The sequence below is a fragment of the Zosterops lateralis genome (genome assembly GCF_965231275.1).
Source record: "Zosterops lateralis genome assembly, chromosome: 13".
In the NCBI taxonomy this organism is placed as follows: domain Eukaryota; kingdom Metazoa; phylum Chordata; class Aves; order Passeriformes; family Zosteropidae; genus Zosterops; species Zosterops lateralis.
Window position 1 is genome coordinate 19,608,701 of NC_139773.1, and position 22,055 is coordinate 19,630,755.

The 22,055-nt window shown below is 46.6% G+C and overlaps 1 protein-coding gene and 1 long non-coding RNA gene across 8 annotated transcripts; one reads left to right on the plus strand and one right to left on the minus strand.

Moving 5' to 3' along the window:
* Positions 1-579: 579 nt before the first annotated feature.
* Positions 580-16,135, minus strand: ANP32A (acidic nuclear phosphoprotein 32 family member A). 2 transcript variants are annotated; one of them, XM_083870607.1, is made up of 8 exons: positions 15,958-16,135; positions 7,476-7,625; positions 7,234-7,356; positions 5,122-5,320; positions 3,735-3,821; positions 2,563-2,660; positions 1,744-1,804; positions 580-1,619 (listed from the first exon to the last, which is right to left on the minus strand). In XM_083870607.1, the coding sequence occupies exons 1-8, from the start codon at positions 16,009-16,011 to the stop codon at positions 1,558-1,560; spliced, it is 834 nt and encodes a 277-aa protein (XP_083726733.1). In that variant the 5' UTR covers positions 16,012-16,135; the 3' UTR covers positions 580-1,557. The 2 variants fall into 2 exon arrangements, with proteins under 2 accessions (XP_083726733.1, XP_083726732.1); XM_083870606.1 differs by having other exon boundaries at positions 3,735-3,833.
* LOC310914459 lies at positions 13,394-20,591 on the plus strand. 6 transcript variants are annotated; one of them, XR_014591038.1, is made up of 5 exons: positions 13,394-14,643; positions 15,387-15,773; positions 17,473-17,555; positions 17,711-17,815; positions 18,015-20,591. It is a non-coding gene; the product is annotated as an uncharacterized lncRNA (long non-coding RNA). The 6 variants fall into 6 exon arrangements; XR_014591039.1 differs by lacking the exon at positions 15,387-15,773 and having other exon boundaries at positions 13,413-14,643; positions 18,015-20,590; XR_014591040.1 differs by lacking the exon at positions 13,394-14,643 and having other exon boundaries at positions 14,656-15,773; positions 18,015-20,590.
* The last annotated feature ends 1,464 nt before the right edge of the window (positions 20,592-22,055 follow it).

Sequence of the window (22,055 nt, forward strand, 5' to 3'; positions counted from 1 at the left end):
TTTCCAGAGCTGCAATTCCTTGATTTTTTAGGGAGTCAAAGGTACTAAAAATCCGGGAATTCCAACTTTTCCAGAGCTGCAATTCCTTCTTTTTAGGGTGGTAAAAAATTTGGGAATTCTCACTTTTCCATATCTGCCATTCCTTGTTTTTCCCGGAAAGAATTCCAGAGGCGGGATTTGTATCAAAAGCTTTATTGAAATTCCTCAAAGCCAAACAGACAAAAACTCCAAAGGTGGCTCTGCCGGGCCTCCCAAATTCCCAAAAAAAACCCTGGAGCCGCTGGATTTCTACACACGGAAGCTTTCCTAGGAAATCCAAGTCACTTCCAAAGGGATTTTTTTCCCTGCAGGATCTGTACATTCCCCAAGGATTTTCCGGGTTTTTTTTGCCTCCCACAAGGTAAGAAAATACAATTTTCAGGAATTTCCAGGGAATTTCAGGCATTTCTCCTGGAATTCCTGGCTTGCTGGGTGGAAAAAATGGGATTTTCCAAGTGTTTTTTTTTCCTGGATTAACGGCAGAAATTCCAGAGGGAGCTGATTGGGAAAGGGGGAAGGAGTTGGTTTATTCCAAGGTCGGGTAATTTGGGAATTTGGGATATTTTTTAATAGAGATTCCCATTTTTTTTTTTTCATGCCTGCCATTTCCAGGGCTGTGCTGGAGCCACGAATATTCCCAAAAATTCCCCCCCCAAAAAATTCTCCTAAAAACCCAGAAAACTCCCCCAAAAATAATAATTAAAAAAAAAAAAAAAAAGAATTCCCAAAAAAACCTAAAATTCCCTCCCAAATTAAAGGAAAACTGGGAACACACAACACACAGGGATCGCAAAGTCACCAGCTCCGAACCCATATCCCAAAAAATCCAACATTCCCAAAAAAAAAAAAAAAACAACCCCAACCTTTGTTTGGTCACTATTTACAAAGAGGGAATTCCCAAAGTTGGGAAAAGGGGCTGGAAATGGCAGCATTCCCAAAAAAAAGACCAACCCACGGAGCAAGGCACCGTTGCCACCCCAGGGAGGAGGCCTGGCTGCCATTCCTTAAAAAAAAAAAAAATGATTTGGGAATGGCAGAGGTGGGAAAATCCCGGCTCATCCATGGATTTCAACTCGGTTTTCTCCTCGTTTCGCTTCCGAGACGTCCAAGCTCCGCTCTCTCTCCAAGAATTCCCAGCTCGGTTCCTACTCATCAACTCTTGCAGTTCCAGGGGGGATTGAAGGAAAAAAAAAAAAAAAAAAAAAAAAAAAAAAAAAAAAAAAAAAAAGAGGATCCAAGGAAAAAAAAAAAAATTTCCCAAAGAATCGGAGGAGGAGGAGCGGCAGTAAAAATAGGATTTTATTCCCTTCCCACCCTCGCTGCTCCCGCTCGGTTCCCACAGCAACGTTACAATCCGGGAAAAAAAAAAAACAAAAAAAAAAAACAAAAAAAAAAAAAAACCAAAAAAAAAAAAGGAAAAGAAAAGGAAAATCCAAAGGGTCGGGAGTGGGAAAAGGGGGAATTCCGGGATAAAAACAGTCAAATCACAAGAGGGAATTTTTTCCAGGGAAAAGCTGCTCAGTCGTCCTCATCCCCCTCGTCCTCAGGCTCTCGTTTCCTCTTCTGGCCCCGCTCTTCCTCTGGGGAAAAAAGGAAAGAATTCCTGTTATTCCAGAAGCCACATTCCTGCTTTTCCATGGGAATTCTGTTTCCCATGGGACTGAGGTGGTTTTTCCTTAAGGAAAAGTGGGATTGGTTCCGTACCGGGCTCCTCCTCGTCCTCCTCATCGTCCACCTCGCCGTCGTTGTAGCCTTCCTCATCCTCCTGGAATTCCGGGAAAAAACGGGATGAGAAGTTTGGGATCAGCCCAGGAGCTTTCCCCAAAATCCCATTTTCCATGGAGGGAAAGTCCTTGGAATGTCTTCAGGGAGGACATTCCCAGTATTCCTGTTTTTTAGGGACTGAAATCCCCAATCCCTGAGCTGGGAATGTGCCATTCCTGACTTTAGGAAAACTGGACTGGGATTTACGGGAGTGGGAAAAGCTGGATTTATCCAGAGCCTCTGAGGGGGATTGAGGAGACTCAGGAACAATCCAGAGGGGCAGGAGAGGGAAAACAACTTCCTGGAATCCTGTTTTCCTATTCCCTCCTCCAACTCCATTTTTCCCCCCTGTAATCCCAGTTTTCCTTCCACGATCCCATTTTCCCTCCTACCATCCCATTTTCCTTCTTCCTATCCCACTTTCCTTCCTTCCACCCCACTTTCCTCCCCTCAATCCCATTTTCCTTCCTCCCATCCCGCTTTCCTCTTTTCCCATCCCTTTTTCCCCCCTTAATCCCATTTTCCCCTCACACAATCCCATTTCCTCCTCCATTCCCATTTTCCTCTCAATCCGATTTTTCCCATCCCATTTTTCCCCCTCAATCCCATTTCCCCCTCACACAATCCCATTTTTCCCCCCACACAATCCTATTTTCCCCTCCAATTCCATTTTTCCCCCCATCCCAGACTTCATCCTAAAATCCCCCAAATCCCGTTTTTCCCGCCCAGCCCTTTCCCAGCAGGAATTCCAAGTCTCACCTCCTCCTCTCCACTCACATCCTCCTCCTCCCCTTCCTCCTCCTCCTCCTCATCCTCCTCGTCCTCCACTACCTGAGCGTCGTCGTCGTATTCCTCCTCTGGAAAAACAAAAAAAATCCATGGGAAAAGTGGAGAGGGGTTTTTTTTTTTAATAATTCCACCCCAAAATCTTGGAATCCAAGCAGGAAATTCCTTAGGGAGAGCAGAAGATTGTCAGGAACTCTTTCCAAATCCATGTTTTTTTTCAGGAATGGCAGCCAGGCCTCCTCCCTGGGGTGGCAACGCTCCATGGGCTTTTATTTTTTTTTTTTTTGGGAATGCTACTATTTCCAGACCCTTTTCCCAATTTTTCCAACTTTGGGAATTCTCTCTTTGTAAATAGTGACCAAACAAAGGTTGGGGTTTTTTTAGGGAATGTTGGATTTTTTGGGATGGGTTTGGAGCTGGTGACTTTGTGACCCCTATGTGTTGTGTGTTCCCAGTTTTCCTTTAATTTGGATGGGAATTTTAGGGGGGGGGGGGTTTATTATTTTTAAAAATTATTATTATTATTATTATTATTATTATTATTATTATTATTTTAGGGTTTTATTTTTTCTGGGTTTTTAGGGGAATTTTTTGGGAAGTTTCATGGCTCCAGCGTGGCCAAAAACCCCTGGAAACAGCAGGCATGAAAAATAAAAAATGGGAATTTCTATAAAAAATACCTGAAATTCCCCAAAAAAATCCTGCTTTTCCAGGAATGGATGGAGCAGAGCTTTCCAATCATCCATCAAGAGCTTCCCCTGGACACAAAATTCCAGCCTTTTAGGTGATTCCAAAAGGAAAACCCCTAAATCCAACAGAAAACCAGGAAGTGCCGAGCCCCTGGAGCATTTTCCATGTGTTTTGGGAACCTTCCCAGAGTTCCCACTCAGCATTCCTGGGAAAAATGCACATCCAGCTTTTCTGCTTCTGCTGTGCCAGTGGGATGGGAGAATCCAGCAAATTCCCTGGGATCAGCCGGATCCTCATGGTGGGATGGCTCAGGGGAATTCCCTGAAAACACTCATCCCTCTTCCTGTAATTCCTTCCCTTGGCTCCTTCCTGATCCCACCCCTCTATTCCCATTCTGCCACCTCCTCCCCTCATTTTTTGGGATGCAGGAATCCCATGGAGCACGTCCCACGTACCGTCCTCATCCTCCTCCTCGTCGTCCAGCCCCTCCACGTATCCCTCGGCGTCAGAGTCCGGCGCTTCCTTGTCGTCCCGGTCTTTCACTAGAGATAAAACTGAGGATAAAAGCTCCTTCAGGTCCTGCCCAGCTCCTTCCCACCATTCCCCTCATTCCTTTGGTCCTTTCCCTCATTTCTTTGGGACACTCATCAGTTCCTTTCCCTGATTCCTCTCCTTCATTCCCTCAGGACACTGAGGTCCTTCTCCCACCATTCCTTCAGGACAAGGTCTTCACCTCATTCCCTTGATTTCCTTCCCCTCCTTCCTTCAGTTTCCTTCCCCTCACTCCCTCAGTTTCCTTCCCCTCCTTCCTTCAGTTTCCTTCCCCTCATCCCTTCAGTTTCCTTTCCCTCATCCCTTCAGTTTCCTTCCCCTCATCCCTTCAGTTTCCTTCCCCTCCTTCCTTCAGTTTCCTTCCCCTCATCCCTTCAGTTTCCTTCCCCTCATCCCTTCAGTTTCCTTCCCCTCATCCCTTCAGTTTTCCTTCCCCTCACTCCTTCAGTTTCCTTCCCCTCACTCCTTTGGGACACCAAGATCCTTCCCCTCATTCCCTCAGGTCCCTTCCCTGATTCCCTCAGGATGCTGAGGTCCTTTCCCTCATTCCTCCTCTCAATTCCCTCATCCCTTCTCAGGCCCTATTCCTTCCCTCATTCCCTCATTTCTTCCCTTCATTCCCTCACTCCTTGCCCTCATTCCTCTCCTCAATTCCCTCATTCCTTGAGGTGCTTTCCCTCACTCCTCTCCCTCATTCCCTCAGGTCCTTTTTCCCTCGCTTCTTCCCCTCATTTCCTCACTCCTCACCCCCATATCCCTTCCTTTTATTCCCTCATCCCTTCCCTCATTCCCTCACTCCTTCCCTTCATTCCCTGAATCTCTCCCCTCATTCCCTCACTCCCTCATCCCTTCCCCTTATTTCCTCAGGTCCTTTTTCCCTCACTCCTTCCAGTCATTCCCTCACTCTTTCCTCTCATTCTTTCCCTCATACCCTCACTCCTTCCCCTCACCCCTACATTCCTTCCCTTTATTTCCTCAGGTCCTTCCCCTCACTCCCTCAGGGCCACTCCCTCATTCCCCCACTCCTTCCCCTCATTCCCTCACTCCCTCAGGTCCTTCCCCTCATCCCGTCCCTCACTCTTCCCCTCATTCCCTCATTCCAACCCCTCATCCCATCCCTCAGTGCTCCTCTCATTCCCTCACTCCATCCCCTCATTCCCTCACTTCTTCCCCTTCATCCCCTCACTCCTCCCCCCTTCATTTCCATCACTCCTTCACTCAGGTCCTTTCCCTCATCCCCTTATTTCCTCACTCCATCCCTTCATTCCCTCACTCCCCACCCCTCCGTACCGTCCTCATCCTCCTCCTCGTCGTCCAGCCCCTCCACGTATCCCTCGGCGTCGGAGTCGGGCGCCTCCTTGTCGTCCCGGTCGTAGCCGTCCAGGTACGTCAGCTGCGGCAGCAGCTTGAACACGTTTTCTCTGTAGTCGTTCAAGTTGGTCACCTCACAGTTGAACAGGTCTAAGCTCTTCAGGTTTTCCAACTTTTTCTGGGGAAAACAAAGGAATTCTGAAGGTTTGCCGGTGGCAGGATCCCATGGGGAATGTGCTCAAGGGATTCCCGCGGGGTGGTTTGGGGTCTTTGATTTGGGATTTGGGGTGGGAAAGGTTTTCCCTGGAGTCCTGCAGCTCCCAAACACAAAGGAATAATGGGAGAATTATCCCAAAGGCACCAGATCCAGGAGTAGCTGATGCCCAGGGAATTATCCCAAAGGGATTCTTGCAGATGAAAGCAGGAATGGAGCATTTGCTAAGAGAGGTTTAAAAAATGGAATGATTTTTCCTTAGCCTCTGGAAAAGATGAGAAAAGACATGTAAAAAAGACATGGAAATGCATCAGGGGGGTTTTGGGGGGATTTATGGAGGTTTGCTGGCTGCAGGAATTCCCTCCAAAGGGAAGGATCCCACAGGGAATGTGCTCGAGGGATTCCCACGGGTGTTTTGAGTTCTTTGATTTGGGATGGGAAAGGCTCTCCTTAGAGTCCTGCAGCTCCCAAACACAAAGGAATAATGGGAGAATTATCCCAAAGGCACCAGATCCAGGAGTAACTGATGCCAAGGGAATTATCCCAAAGGGATTCTTGCAGATGGAACCAGGAATGCAGCATTTGGACTAATGCTAAAAGAGGTTTAAAAAATGGAATTATTTTTCCTTAGCCTCTGGAAAAATGAAAAAAAGGCATGGAAATGGATCAGGAATTTAGTTCCTGGGGGTTTTGTGGAATTTTTTTGGGGGGAAGAATTCTGCACTGCCCATAGAACTTGGAAATCTTAATAATAAAACCCAAAGGAATTGAGTATTTCTATCAAGGCTGGTCTGCAGATAAGAAATATCAACTCTTATGGAATATATCCCTTTAATGTGGAAAACACTCGGGAAAAAGGCCTGGAAATGGGAAAACTGGGAGAGCTGGGAGCAGTTCCAGGCTTCTCCACGAGTTTAACAGCTCTGCCTTTTCTGCAGGAAAGGAGATGCAGGAAGGAGCTGCTCCTGGCAGGATTTTAATGGGAATTCTTGTGCCTGGAGACGGATCCAGAGCCCGCGGAATCCTGGGAAGCTGCGGTGATTCCCACCGGGAATGGGGGAGCCCGGCAGCCACTAGAGGGAAGCAGCGGCTCACCGGGAACAGGGACACGGATTTGGGATGAGGCCTGGATCCAGGGATTAGCTGGGATAGCGGGAAGGAACGAGGGGAGGGAGGATCGGGAACAGATTCCAGGAGTGACATTCCCTGCAAGTGCCCAAGGCCGGGCTTGGAGCAACCTGGGATAGAGGCAGAATTCCAAGGGGTTTGGAACGGGATGAATCCCATTCCTTGGAGCAAAACCAATTTCCCAGGACTTGGGATGCAGGAGAGGCAGGAATAACTGGGATTTTGGGATGGAATGAGAGGGAAAGGCCCTGGCACAGGTTCAACATTCCCTGCAAGTGCCCAAGGCCAGACTTGGAGCACCCTGAGATAGAGAAAGGAATTCCAAGGGGTTTGGAACAGGATGAATCCCATTCCTTGGAGCAAAACCAACTCCTCAGGACTTGGGATGCAAGAGGGGCAGGAATAACCGGGATTTTGGGATGGAATGAGAGGGAAAGGCCCTGGCACAGGTTCAACATTCCCTGCAAGTGCCCAAGGTTGGGCTTGGAGCAACCTGGGATAGAGGCAGGAATTCCAAAGGGTTTGGAATGGGATGAATCAGATTCCTTGGAACAAAACCAACTCCTCAGGACTTGGGATGCAGGAGGGGCAGGAATAACCACGATTTTAAAAAGGAATAATGAGGAAAGGTCCTGGTACAAGTTCAACATTCCCTGGAAATGCCCAAGGCCAGGTTTGGAGCACCCTGAGATAGAGAAAGGAATTCCAAAGGGTTTGGAATCCCGTTCCTGGGAGCAATCCCGACTCACCAGAGGTTCTATTGTCCCGAGATCTTTAATTTTGTTGCCGCTTAGGTTTAGGTGCGTGAGGTTCGGACACTTCTCTGCCAACACTTCCAGGCCTCCTGAGATTCTGTTGTCGCTCAGCTCGAGCTGCAAAACCCCAAAAAACATCCTCAAAAATCCCATCTGATCCCGTTCCAGCCGCTTTTCCGCCCGTGGAGAATGGGGGGGAAAAAAGGAGGGATTTGGCTCGGGGAGGTGGGATTTACCTTCTTGAGTTTGTTTAACTTTGGTAAGTTTGCAACTGAGGTTAAGCCGACGTTGATTGTGCTGAGGAATTCCAGCTCCTCAAACTCATCCGTGAGGCCCTCGATTTTCCCTTCGTACGACCTGCAGTTGTCCAGAACGAGCTCTTTCACCTGCAAAAGGGGAGAAAAAGAGGGAAAATATAAGGAATTCCAAGGAATTAGCAACAATCAGGAGGTTTTAAGCAGAGAAATGCAGGAGTTTGAGAAGAAAGCCAAGATAGAGGCAAAGATCAGTGTTGCTGATCCCACACACTGAGGTAAAAAGCCTCCAGAAGTTCCAAAATAAACTCTCAAACCACTCATTGGGGTGAAATTTAGATAGAAAACCCCCCAAAAATAAGGAAAATATGTGGATCTTTTCCCTCAATGGTGTTTAATTATCAGGAATCTCCAGAGGACCCACTTGGGATAAATAAAGAGTTTTTTCCCCTCATGTTCTCCACACACACCTGGAGTTCCCGCCAAAAAAAAAGGTGGGAAAACGGCAATGGAGGCGAATCCTCACACACTGAGGGAGAAAAAATGCCCAAAATTCCCAAAATAAATTCCCATATTACTCATTGCATTGAAATTTAGGTGGAAAATACGTGGATCCTTTCCTTCAATGGTGTCCAATTATCAGCATTCTCCAGATGATCCATTTGGGATAAATTTCCCCTCACGTTCCCCACACACGCCCAGAGTTCCCACCAAAAAAAAAGGCGGGAAAACAGCAATGGAGGCCAGTCCTCCTTATCTGTGTCCCTGCTCCCTTATCTCATCCCAGCACCCCCAAACACGGAGCCAGGAGGGTTTGGGATCCACACTGGGAAGATCCATGTGGGGTTTGCCTCAGAGGAATTTGGGAATTCCTCACATTTGGGAGATGAGTTGAATGGGAATGAAGGGAAGGCGCCCTCACACTGAGGGACAAACAGCACTGCTCCTCATCCCACACACTGAGGGGAAAAAATGCTCAAAATTCCCAAAATAAATTCCCAAATTACCCATAGCATTGAAATTTAGCTGGAAAATATGTGGATCTTTACCCTCAATGGTGTTCAATTATCATTGATCCATTTGGGATAAATAAAGAGTTTTTTCCCCCTCATGTTCCCCACACACATCTGGAGTTCCCGCCAAAAAAAAAGGCGGGAAAACGGCAATGGAGGCCAATCCTCCTTATCTGTGTCCCTGCTCCCTTATCTCATCCCAGCACCCCCGAACACGGAGCCAGGAGGGTTTGGGATCCACACTGGGAAGATCCAGATGGGGTTTGCCTCAGAGAAATTTGGAAATTCCTCACATTCAAGAGCTGAGGGGAGTGGGAATGGAAGGAAGGGAAGGTGACCTCACACTGAGGGATAAACAGCACTGCTCCTGATCTCACACACTGAGGGGAAAAAAACCCGCTCAAAATTCCCAAAATAAATTCCCAAATTACTCATTGCGTTGAAATTTAGCTGGAAAATATGTGGATCTTTACCCTCAATGGTGTTCAATTATCATTTACCCATTTGGGATAAATAAAGAGGTTTTTCCCCTCCCGTTCCCCACACACGCCTGGAGTTCCCGCCAAAAAAAAAGGCGGGAAAACGGCAATGGAGGCCAATCCTCCTTATCTGTGTCCCTGCTCCCTTATCTCATCCCAGCACCCCCGAACACGGAGCCAGGAGGGTTTGGAACCCACACTGGGAAGATCCAGGTGGGGTTTGCCTCAGAGAAATTTGGGAATTCCTCACATTTGGGAGATGAGTTGAATGGGAATGGAGGGAAGGGAAGGTGCCCTCACACTGAGGGACAAACAGCACTGCTGATCCCACACATTGAAAGAAAAAAACCCAAAATTCCCAAAATAAATTCCCAAATTACTCATTGTGTTGAAATTTAGGTGGAAAATATGTGGATCTTATTTGTCAATAGTGTTTAAATATCAGAGGATCCATTAATTATCCATTATTAATTATCCAGAGGATCCGTTTGGGATAAATGAAAGTTCTTCCCCTCATGTCCCCAGAGCTCACGCTGACGAACAAACATCTCCAGCCCTGATCCAGGAGTTGGGATATCCATCCCTCCATCCACCCTCAGCATGGAAAACAGGGAATTGGACAAAAAAACCTGAATTAGACAAAAATTCCCTGAGGTGTAGAGCGGAGATTTAAGGAAGTGCTGGAAATAAGTCTTGGATACAAAGGAAAACCCTTTAGCATGAAGGCAAATGACCCAACTGCCTGGATTTTTTCCTTTTAATTTGCATTTTTTTAGAATCTTGGAATGTTTTGGGTTGGAAGGGATTCTAAGCATCATCCCATTCCAATCTCTCCACAGAATTTTTTTGGGAAGGCTGTTTCCTCCTCGCTTTTCAGAGTTTGGTGCACAAATTCCACATTCCCTCCTTTCCCTGTTTGCAGCTCTGGGAAAAAGCACAAATCCAACAAATCCATGGAGAAAGCTCCTGTAATCCAAGAGGCCACGTTTGGAAAGCTTGGATGAGTTTGGGAAGAGCACAGCACATCCCCAACCCTTCCCAAGAGCAACATCGTGTCGGTGTTAACTCTCTGAACCCCTGGAAACAGCAGCATTCCAAACAAAATTCCAGGATGGCTCCGTGTCCTAAGAATCCCCAAGGAAACCCAGGTGTGCCAATGGAGGAGGAACTGGATTTGTGGGATTTTTTTTTTTCCCAACACCCCACAGCCCTCTGCCTTCCATTCCCTCTCCATAAAAATCTCGGAATTTTAAGGAGAAGCCTTGGGAGAGGCCATTGCTTTCCACAGCATCTCTAAGAGGGAACTTTTCCAAGGATTCATCTCCCCCAAAAAATCCAACCAGAGGTGAGAAATTCCCTGAATTTCCCATTCCAATCCCACTCGGAATGAGACCAGACCAACAAAAGCTTGGCTGAGCTTCCCTACTCAATCCTGGGATTACCAAAGGCTTTGATGATCCAACCCCTGCTCCAAGATCATCCCAAAAATCCCCAAGCTCGAGCACCTAATTAAAATAATTAATAAATAAAATTCCAGCTGCAATTTCGAGCTCTCCACGATTCAACCCCAGAGTGATCCCATTCCCGGTGGAAAACAGGGAAAAATTCCATGGAATTATCTCCCAGCAGCTGCTCTGTGTCTGCTTGGTCACAGCTCAGGAGCTCTTCCAGGTTTTTCCAGAACCTTTGGAATTCTGCCCAGGGCAGGGAGGGCAGCAGGTGCCATGGCCAGTGGCCACTGGAGATTCCCATTCCATGGAATTCCCATTCCAGGGGGATCCTCAGCTGCTCAGGAATGAGGAGCTGACCTGGAGCAGGATCTGATTCCACAGGGAAGGGAGAATTCCCAAAGTTTTCCATCCTTAAACAGCAGATGGAATTCCTTCCCCAAACCCCACAGATTTGGGATATGGATGCAGCTCTCCAAAGGTTTTTTGGGAACATCCAAGATGGGATAAATTGATTCCTGAGAAAAGCCAGGATCCTTGGGAACATTCTCCATTCCCACCTCTTTCACACCAGCTCATCCCAGCTGGAATTCCAACCTGGAATCCGAGAATCCTTGGAAAACACCACTAAGCCATAAAGTCCAGCCACCAAACCAATCCCACCAATTTTCCAGGGTTAAACCTTTCCTGGGAATACCAAATTCCAACTGGGAATATCCAAGGTGGGATAAATTGAATTCCAACCAGTCATCCACCAGCATCTCCTGGCTGGGAAGAGAATCCCAAAAATCCCAAGTGCTGGGAAATGGCCACGGAATACAACCCAATTCCCAGAAAATCCTGTAACCCAAATCCATGGAAATCCAGGGAATTGTCCAGCCTGGAGAATCTCACATGGATACTGGGATCAGGAGCAGAATTCCATCAGAATTATAAATTCCATCCATTTAGGGATGAAAGCGACACCTGCCGAGGCTTCCTGGGAATTTTCTAGGATTTCTCCAAGCTCCAGTTTATGGGAATTTCCCCCATCCAAGAAATCCCGATCCCTTCAGCAGTTCCCAGCTGGAATCCAGGAATCCTGAGGAAAGCCAGGATCCTTGGAAATACACCTTCCAGCTCATCCAACTGGAATTCCAACCAGGAATCAAGAGAATCCTTGGAAAAATTAATGGAATGCAGCCACCAATCCAACCTTTCTGGGATTAAACCTTCCCTGGGAACACCAAATTCCCATCTCAGGAAGCTCCAAACTCATCCCGGCTTTCCCAAAATTCCCATCGGAATTCCTCCTCTGCCGCTCAACTTCCTTGGAAAATCCCTTGGAAAAATTTAAAATAATTTAAACTTCCACCCTTTTGGGATCACTGAGGCTGAGAAAGACATCCAGGATTGAGTCCAAGCTGTGCCTGATCCCGGAGTGTCACATCCAGGAATTCTTTGGATACTTCCAGGGATGGGAATTCCACCAGGGCTGCCCTTTCCAATGTTTATTCCACCTTTTCCATGGAAAAATTCCTGCTGATGTCCCACCCGAGCCTCCCCTCTCATCCTGCCCCTGTTCCTGCTGGCTCCCCCTGGAGATTAGAAAGGAATTTTTGGAAGATTCCTTCCTAATCCTCCTTTTTTTTCCTCCAGGAAAAAAAAGTCAAAGTCTTTCCTTCCCAATTGACAGGAATTCCATCAGGGATCAAACTTTGACTTTTATTCCTCTCAATCCTGGCTTTAAAATTCCCAACATTCTCACACCTGTGAGGTTGGTGTGGTTTTTTTGGTGGTTTTTTTTTTTTTTTTTTTTTTTTTTTTTTTTTTTTGTGTTGTTTCCTATTGGAAATTTTAATTCCAGAGAAGAACAGTGGGGAAAATCTGTGGAAAATCCCCTTTAAAATTAAAAATATATTTTAAAAAGAGCTTTTTCTCTCAGTTGTTTTTTCCACTTTTTTTGTATTCTGTTGGATTTGGGTTTTGCCTCCTGAGGATTCCCCCTTTTTTTGGGAAATTCCAAATGTTCTGATGGAATTTGGGGCGGATCAAGGAATTTTTTTCCAACATTAAATCATATTTTCAGCCTAATTTTAACCCTCCCACCTCCCTCTGCTTCCCAATATTTGGATTTTTCCAACAGGAATGAGCAGGGAAGTGCCAAAAATCTGCCCAGGTGAACACTTCCTGAAGGAAATTAACAAGAATTAATTAATTATAATTAAAATTATATTAATAAAAGTAATAAAAACATCATTTTGCTGTGATTCGTAAATTTAATGGGATTAAAAGTGGGAATTTCTGGGGAAAAAACTGCCTAAACATCCAAAAATTCCCGATTTTCCAGCACAAAAATCCACATTTTTCCCTGACATTGAATTAATATTAAAAAAAAAAGGAAAAATGAAAAAATGAAACAACAAAAATGAGATTGAGGAAGGAACTTCTCCACAGAATCCACCTGAGGATATTTTTAGGATGTGACTTTCTGGGATTATCCAATGGAAAAGCCCAGAATTCCATGGGAAAATAGGAGATCCAGGTGGAAAATATCCCAAAGCAGCTCAGGAAAAAGCACAAACCCCCATCCACATCCAAAGATTTAATTCTGATTTCAGGAGAAATTAAAATCAAAAAAAGCAGCACAGAATTTAAGGAAACTCCCAAAACTCAGGGGGATTTTCCCAAGATTTCTTGATATTCCACATAAATTCGGGAAATAATAAGGACAAGCACTCAAAATTAAGGGAAACAATTCCCAAACTCATCCTGCCCACCCAAAAACTTCCTAAAAATCCAGGAATAAACGACTTTGGCATCAACATTCCTGCCACATCCCAATTCCAGAGGGTGGAATTTGCAGGATTTCCCTTTAATATTTTAAAGGACCAAAATTCATCCCCTAAAACCCACGTGTACACAGCTCGGAACACAACAACATTCCCAACTCGGAATTTCCAGCTCTCTGCCTAAAAAATCCTGGAAAATTGGGATTTAGAACACTTTGGGGGGATCGAGGCACGGAATTCCCTGAAAATCCCAAAGAAAACCAAGCGGCGAAAGGTGAAATTATTCCCGATTATCCCATTCCCAGCCCAGAGGAGCAGGGAACTCCCTCCAGCTCCGAGTTTTCCCAACTTTTTTTTTTTTTTTTTTTTTGGCGTGAGGCAAAAAGCGAAGCGGAAACAGCACAAAATCCAAGCAGGGAAAAGACGGGGGGAAAAATGAGTTTATCCCTTTGGAGGCTGTTTTTAAAACAGCGTTTAAAAATGGGGAGGAAACACCTCCAGCGATGAGGGCGGTGAGGCGAAACGGGGGCAAAAAAATTGAGCAAAAATAGAAAACTACTTTAAAAAAAATCATGGAAAAAAAATCGGGTAAAAAATAAGAAAGAAACAGGATGAAAAAGGAGCAAAACACTTGGGAAGCCCAAGGCTGCCTCCCCACAGGGCCCTGCCCAGGAAGGAGGCGGATTCCTCACCCAAGGGAACCGCGGGGCTCCTCCCGCTGCTGCCCCGGCGCCCTTCCTACCTCCCGGTGCTCCGACTATTCAATAAAAACCCCACATTTTTAAACACCTTTTTTTAAAAAAAAAATTATATTTTTTTTTATTTTATTTTTTTTACCCCAGCGCGGCCCTCACAAAAAAAAAAAAATCTCCTCCCGCCCCTCGGCCGGCGACAAAATGGCAGCGCCGCCCGTCATGTCGGGAGGGCCCCGCCGCAACCTCCGCAGCGCCTCAGCCCCGGCGCCAGCAGGGCTCCCTCACGGCCCCGCGGGGCCGCCCGCGGCCCCGGCAGCGGCGGGAGGAGGAGGAGGAGGAGGAGGAGGAGGAGGAGGCGGCGGCCGTGAGGGGAAGGCGGGGATGGGGGGGCGCAGCACAGAACATGGCGCCGCGTCCTACTTGCGCTGCGGCGCTGCCCCGCTCTCCTCACGGAGCCCCCTCAGCCATAGGCCGCTCGTACCGCGGGCTTTGCTGTAGAGTTTCCCCCCACCCTCCACCCTTTCGCCGTCCTCCTCCTCCTCTTCCTCCTCCTGGCTGGCCCAGGAGTTTTTTAAACTTGAAAGCGCAGCTTCCGCCGCCTCGCGCCCGCCTTTGTCACCCCCCCTCGCCGCCGCTCCCTTCCCTCCTCTCCTCTCCTCTCCTGGTTTCCCCGGAGCACAAGGCGCTCGGTTCGGTTCGGTTCGGTTCGGCCGCCGCGTCCCGCCCGCCGCGCTGCCCGCTGAGGTACGTTCGCCCCCCGCTCTCCCCTCCCGAAGCTTTTGGCAGCTCGGGTGAAATAAAAACCCTTCCCCGGGCAGCGCTGAAGGCCCGGCGGGGCTGGGAGGGGGATGAGGGGAAGGGGCTTCCCCGCCGCGGGTTCGCGCCCCGCCTGCCCCCGGCCACCTCCCGCCCACTCTTTTTTTTTTTTTTTTTTTTTTTTGAGGGGTGGTTTTCCTATTTTTCGCTTCTTTCCTCCTCCCCCCACCCGTTATTTTCTTGCTTGTTCGAGGGGTTTTTGTTGGGCTTGTTGGTTTTTTGTTTTTGTTTTTTTTTTTTTTTGTCCTGCCAAAGTTTTTCGCCGTCCCCCGTTTATTCCGCCAGACGCGGAACAACAACCTGAAGTCCGGCCCCGGGGGAAGGAAGGGGGGGAAAAGGGGGAAGAAGGAAAAACACGCACACACATCCAGCCTTTTTGTGCGTGTGTGGGGATGGAGGGGGTGGAGAGTGCGTTGATTTCTTCCGATATTATTTTTTTTATTATTATTATTATTATTCTTACGATCGTTAGGATTATTATTCAACGCTCAGCGCTACCGGCGGCGATGCCCCATCGCCCGCAAAATAAAAATTAAAATAATAATAAAAAAAAAAATCCAAAAAAAAAACAACAACAGAGGGAAAAAAAAAAAAAAAAAAAAAAAAAGCCCGAACCAAACCCAACCAACGCTAAGCGTCGGTTTCAAAATTCTTTCCTTTTATCTTCTCAGCATCTGGAGAGAGGGAGAGAGAGAGAGAGAGAGAGAGAGAGAAAGGGCGCGTTCATGAGGACTACAAAGTTACAAATATGGCTCCCCAGTCTCTCTTGCCTGATCACTGCAAAGAAATGAAGACGCACTTTAAACTAAACCATTCGCAACTCACTCGCAGTCCCTGCCTGCCTCTCCCTAGCCCAGCACCCTGCACAAATATTTGCCAACTAAACACGCCGAGAGAGAGAGCAGCGAGCAACTTATTTTTTATTTAATGCACGGCCAGCCCCTCTCCGAGGCATCGCAGCCCGGCACGGGCAGGAGCAGCCCCGGGGAGCCCCCGAAACCTCCCCGGAGCGCCCCGAGCCCCCCAAAGCGAGGGGCCACAGCCCCCCACACACACAGGTAGGCACCTCAAGGGCAGCAGCACCGGCCCCGCCAACACCTGGCACGCTCCACCCCGCCAAAAAAAAAAAAAAAAATTAAATTAACCGTGGGATGCCTTTTTTTTATTATTCTCATCATTAGCGTTATTAGCATTAATTTTAATTTTTTTTTTTTTTTTTTTTTTGGGCATTGCATTGCTTACATCTGACGGCGTCCTGTTCCGCAGCTCTAAGTGGATCCTTTTCTTCATGTCCATGTCCGTGGCTGGCGGGAGGCGCGGAGGGTGCGCGGCTCGGCTGGCGCAGTGACCCCGTGCAGAGCCCCCCGATCGCGGGGCGCGGAGGGACTCGGGCTCGCCCAGCGCCGCTCGGAAGCCCGAGCGCAGCACCGCGGCGCGCACTAACCTGATAACCGCGGGGGCGGGCGCTCCGGGGGCTCCGCCGGGATTGACGGCGCGGCCGGCCAATCGCAGCGCTCGGCCGCCGCCGCTCGGCCAATCAGCGGCGCGAGGCGCGGCGGAAGCCAATGGGGGAGCGGCTGTGCCGGGCAGGGGGACAGCCCGGCGCCGAGCCCAGGCTCATTCCGCGCTGCCGCCTGATGGGGACGGAGCGGTCGCGGCTCCGCCGCGCCGGGCACGGTGCGCGCTGCTCCCTGCGCCCGCCCGAGCCTGGGGGAGGCGCCGGGGCGGGGAGCGGCCGTCAAACCGGAGCCGCCCGGCCGGGGGCTCGCAGCCAGGAGGGAGGGAAAGGTGCGGATCGAGGCACGGGAATGGCGCGGGCAATGGCGCGGGCCCCGGCGGCGGGGGGCGGGCGGAGCGCGAGCGGCGGGCGGAGCGAGCGGGGAGGGAAGGAGGGGCGGCGGCGCTGAGGGAGGGGGAGCGGCCGGGCCGCCCTCACGGGGGTCCCCGCGGCCTCGGCGGGCTGGGAGCGGCTCCGGAGGGGAACAGGAGGGCGGGAGGGGCGCTGCCCGTGCCCGGGAGGATCCCGGCGGGGAGAGGGAGCGGCCGGGCCGCCCTCACAGGGCTCCCCGCGGGCCGGGAGCGGCTCCGGAGGGTCGGGATCACCGGGAAGGGGAAGGGAAAGGCGGGAGGATCCCCTCATGAAGGGCCCTGAGGATCAGCGGGGCCCGGCTGTGCTGAGGTGGGGCAGGGCCAAGGATGGGAATCCTTCAGTTCCCAGGAAAAATGGGGACTGATTTATTTTTTATTTTTTTTCCCTTGGAGTTCCTGGGAAAGGGGGGTGGATTGAGGCTGGAGGAGAGCAGAGTGAGGTGGGGTATTAGCAAGGAATTCGTGGCTGCGATGGAATTCCAAGGCCAGGCTGGAGCAGCCTGGGACAGCAGAAAGTGTTTGGGTTGGAACTGATTTGGTTTAAGGTCTTTTGTAACCCAAATCCCAGAAATTTGGAAGGGGAATGGGGATGGAGCCAGGCTGGGAACGCTGGAATGATCCCGGGAATCCTCAGGGCCTAAAGGAGCTCCAGGAGAACTGGAGAGGGATTTGGGATAAGGGATGGACACAGGGAACGGCTTCCTCTGGGAAAAGGGGAGATTTGGGTGGGATATTGACAAATAATTCCTGCCTGGGCTGGAATTCCCGGGACATCTGTGGCTGCTCCATCCCTGGAATGTCCAAGGTCAGCCTGGGATAACGGGAATAATCCCAGCCCTTGGAATGGGATGAGCTTTAAGCTCCTTCCCCTCCCAAACCATTTTCCAGGCGCTGCTGGATGAGGATCCAAGCTCCTTTTCCAAGGATTTGGGATTTGCAAACTGTTCCAAATCAGCTGGAGCAGAACTCAGGTAAAAAATTGATTTTATCCCTTCAAAAAATCCTGTTTATCCTTTCCTGCTTTTCCAACTTTCCCCGGAAAACACAGGGCTGGAAAAACCCCAAAGAGCATCAAGGGAATGCTGAAAATCCTTGGAAAAATTCATTTTCTTCACATATTTTACAGGGGCTGGAGGGAGATGAAGCTTCAGCTGTGAGCATGGAAAAATTCCAGGAATGTGGATGAAAACAGCAGGAATTGGGTTGGGAATGGGACAGGATCCAACTCCAGGTAAAAATCCCAATTAAAGCACAAGAAAACTGTAAAATGTTCTGATTTTTTTTTGGAAATTTTAGGGGTTTTGATAGAATTTTAGGCTTGGCTGAGAAATTTTTGATTGGGATAAATATTCCAAACTTTTAGGGATGTTTGGGATTTGGGAATGAGGCAGAATTTTATTTTTTAAACTGTTTTAATTTCTCTTTTCCAGGTGTGTCCAGAGGTGTCTCCTGGGCTGAATCTTCAGGGATTTTTTTCCATGGAATTTCTGCTCCTGGTGCTGCTGAAAACCTTTGGAAAAGGACTTTTCTCCTGGAAAAAAAAGAAATTTGTTGGGACAAGCTGGGATTTAAAAAGAATTTCTGGGAATCCAGAGCTGCTTTTTCCTTTGGTTTTTGTGTTTTCCCAAAGAAAAAAAAAAAAGTGGATTTTTATTGTTTGAAGGTGCAAAAATTTTATTTTTTCTTTCATAATTGAGGTAATTTATTCCCTTTTCCAAACCAGAATTCCATGTTTAAAGCTGCTCTTGCCACTGTTTGTATTCCAAAAGTTTGGGAATTAAAAAAGAAAATAATTATAATTAGAAATGATAATATTTGGAATAAATTTTTAGGGGTATTTTTTCCAGGGTACAACTTTTTTTCTGTGATTTTTAATTCCTTGAGGGTTTTTCTTGGTTTGTTTTTACAGGAATTTTAAATTTGTGGGGTTGGTTTTGAATGGGAATTTTTGAGATTTTTCCTGGTTTGATTTTATCAGGAATTTTAAATTCAATTTGTGAGATTTTTCCTCTTTATTTTTAAGAGGAATTTTGGAATTTGTAGGATTGGTTTTTTTACAGGAATTTGAAGATTTTTTCCTCATTTGTTTTTACCAGGAATTTTTAATTTATTTAATTGGGTTTTTACCAGGAATTTTAAATAGAATTCCTGGGATTTTTTTTTTCCTTGTTTATTTTACCAGGAATTTTGCAATTAGTGGGATTTAGTTTTTAAGGGGAATTTTTATTGGAATTTATGGAATTTTTCCTGTCTTATTTCTACCAGGAATTTCGAATTTACAGATTTTTTTTTTCCTGTTAATTTTTAACAAGAATTTGTAGAGTTTTTTTGGGTTTTTTTCTTGTTTATTTTACCAGGAATTTTCAATTTCTGGGATTGAGTTGTTTTTTACCAGGAATTTTTAATGGAATTTATGGGATTTTTTCCCCCTCCTTTATTTCCCACAGGAATTTTCAGTTTTTTCTCTTTTTATTCCCAAGGATTTTCCCTTTAATTCCAGAGGAATCTTCCCCTGGAAAATCCCTGGGAATTGTTTGTTCATCCCTTGAATGTTTTCCCACACAAAGAATTCCTTGTTTTTTAATTGAGCTGAGAATGGAAAAAATTCCCGAAATTCCCCAAATTCCAGCACTCCCAACAGGGGAAATTTGGGATAAAACAAATCCCTGAGATCCAAAAATTCCACAGGAATTTCCAACCCCTTAAAATCAGAATTTTTACAGCATTCCAAGGAAAAAAAAAAGTGGGAAAATCCGATTTTAAAAAATGAGGAAAAGCTGATTTAAAAGGGAGAAAATTCTGGGATGGCTCCAGAATTCCCTAAAATTAGGAAAATGTTAATCCCATTAAAAAAAAATATTATTAAATTTATGTTCTTTTTTTCCTGGGAAAACTTGTGGAATAATTAGAATATTCCTGATTTTTTAAATGGAATATTCCAAGATTTTCCTGCTTTATTTGCCTGGATTAATGGGAGAATTTGGTAAAATCCCCTAAAAAATCAGAATGAATTAAAAATCCAAGGAATTCTGGGATAATCTTTCAGAATTGTGGGGAAAAAGTGGAATAAAATTGAAGAAGAATCCACAATTTTTTGGGAGAAATGAAAATCAAATCACTTCAGGTGTGGGAAAGGCTGGAAAATCCTGGAATTTTGGGGGAATTTTTTTTTTCTGTCAGAAATCCATGAAGGAGAAAAAAAAATGGGAAAAAAAACACCTTCTGGGAGCTTTGGAAAATTCCTGGGAAAATGAAGGGAGGGGGGAAAAAAAGGGGGAAAATTCCAATTTTGGGGATAAAAACTCCCATGGAATTCCAGGAAATTAATGGATATTTGGAAGTGAGGTGAGAAATGGGAAAACTGGGAATGGAAATGGCAAAATTCCAAGGAATTTCCTGGAGGAAAATCCACAGGATTGATGGAGCTGTTCCCAAAAACTCCCAAGAAAATTCCAATGAAACAGAAAATTTGGGAATTCTCCTCAAATCCCTCAATCCAGAGGGTTTTTCCTGGCTGGTTTTTCCAGGAATTCCACTCCAGGTTGTTCCTTTTGGGGGAATTTTCCTCATTCCTGCCTTTTTTTTCCAGGGATAAATCCCACAGGAATTTGGAATTTCCAGGATTTCCTGGAGCAGGAGCTGCTTCCAGAGGGTTTCCAGAAATTCCTGATTTGGGAAGAACTGGAATTCCTGAGAGTGAGGAAATCCTGTGAAATTCCAGGAAAAAATTGGGAATTTGGGGTGGTTTCATGTAAAAAAAACATGGATTGAATTCCTCAGGATGAGGAAAATCCAAGGAATCCAAGGAAAAAATGGGAATTAAAGGTGGTTTCCAGTAAAAAACAGGGATTCAGGATGAAGAAATACTTTGGAATTCAAGGGAAAATTGGGAATTAAAGGTGGTTTCCAATAAAAACCAGGGATTGAATTCCTCAGGATGAGGAAATCCCACAGAATTCAAGGAAAAATTGGGAATTAAAGGTGGTTTCCTGTAAAAATGGGATGGGAAGGCTGAGGATGAGCAAATCCTTTGGAATTTAGGGAAAAATTGGGAATTTGAGGTGATTTCCAGTAAAAACCAAGGATTGAATTCCTCAGGATGAGGAAAATTCCATGGAATTCAAGGGAAAATTGGGAATTAAAGGTGGTTTCCTGTAAAAATGGGATGGGAAGGATGAGGATGAGCAAATCCTTTGGAATTTAAGGAAAATTTGGGAATTTGGGGTGGTTTCATGTAAAAAAACATGGATTGAATTTCTCAGGATGAGGAAATTCCACAGAATTCAAGGGAAAATTGGGAATTAAAAGTGGTTTCCAGTAAAAAACTGGGATTCAGGACAAGCAAACCCTTTGGAATTCAAGGAAAATTGGGAATTAAAGGTGGTTTCCTGTAAAAAACAGGGATGGGAAGGATGAGGATGAGCAAATCCTTGGGAATTCAAGGAAAAGTTGGGAATTAAAGGTGGTTTCCAATAAAAACCAGGGATTGAATTCCTCAGGATGAGGAAAATCCAAGGAAAAATTGGGAATTAAAGTGGTTTCCTGTAAAAACCAGGGATAATTCCTCAGGATGAGCAAATCCCACGGAATTCCAGGACAAGTTGGGAACGGAGCTCCCGTTCCCAACATTCCCACCTGGAATTCCCATTCCTTGGAGCCGGGAAAATCCTCCTTTGGAGCCCCAAATCCCACAGGGAGCAGCAGAATTCCCGCTTTTCTCCCCATGGATGCGCCTGGATACGGCACCAAGAGCTGGGAAAGGGAAAAGGGGAAAGGAGGGAACAGCTCCATCCCAGGAAAAATCTTCAGGATCTGAGAAATAGTGGGATAAACATGAGGAGAGCTTGGGGAAAAGATGGATTTGGGATGGGGGAAAAAAACCCTGGATTTGGGATGGGGAAAAAAACCTGGATTTGGGATTAGGACAAGGCTGGATTTAGGATGGGTAAAAAGCTGGATTTGGGATGAGAACAGGGCTGGATTTGGGATTAGGATAAGGGTGGATTTGGGATGGGAAAAATATGGATTTGGGATGAGAAAAGGTTGGATTTGGGATAGGGACAGGGCTGGGTTTAGGATGGGGAAAAAGCCAGATTTGGAATTGGGATACGGAAAAAAAAATTGGATTTGGGATAGGGAATAAACCAGATTTGGGATTGGGATGGGGGAAAAAGTTGGATTTCGGATGGGACAAGGCTGGATTTGGGATGAGGAAGAACTGGATTTGGGATAGGGAAAAAAAAGATGGATTTGGGATTGGGATGGGGAAAAAGCCGGATTTGGGATGGGGGAAGAAAGGCTGTGTTTGGGATTAGGACAAGGCTGGATTTTGTATGGGAAAAGAGCTGGATTTTGGATGGGTAAAAAACTGGATTTGGAATTGGAAAAAAGCTGGATTTGGGATGGGGACAGAGCTGGGTTAAATCCCATTTATCCCAAAATCCTGAGGGTATCTGGAATTTCTTGGGATC

What these genes read in the sequence shown, in the direction of transcription:
- ANP32A (XM_083870606.1), bottom strand. Translation starts at nt 16,011, where the DNA reads ATGGACATGAAGAAAAGGATCCACTTAGAGCTGCGGAACAGGACGCCG. An exon ending in TCGGGACAATAGAACCTCTG is followed by an intron (nt 5,321 to 7,233) that starts GTGAGTCGGGAT and finishes TGTTTTCCCCAG; the next exon opens with AAAAAGTTGGAAAACCTGAA. An exon ending in CGAGGAGGAGGATGAGGACG is followed by an intron (nt 2,661 to 3,734) that starts GTACGTGGGACG and finishes TTGTTTTTCCAG; the next exon opens with AGGAGGAATACGACGACGAC.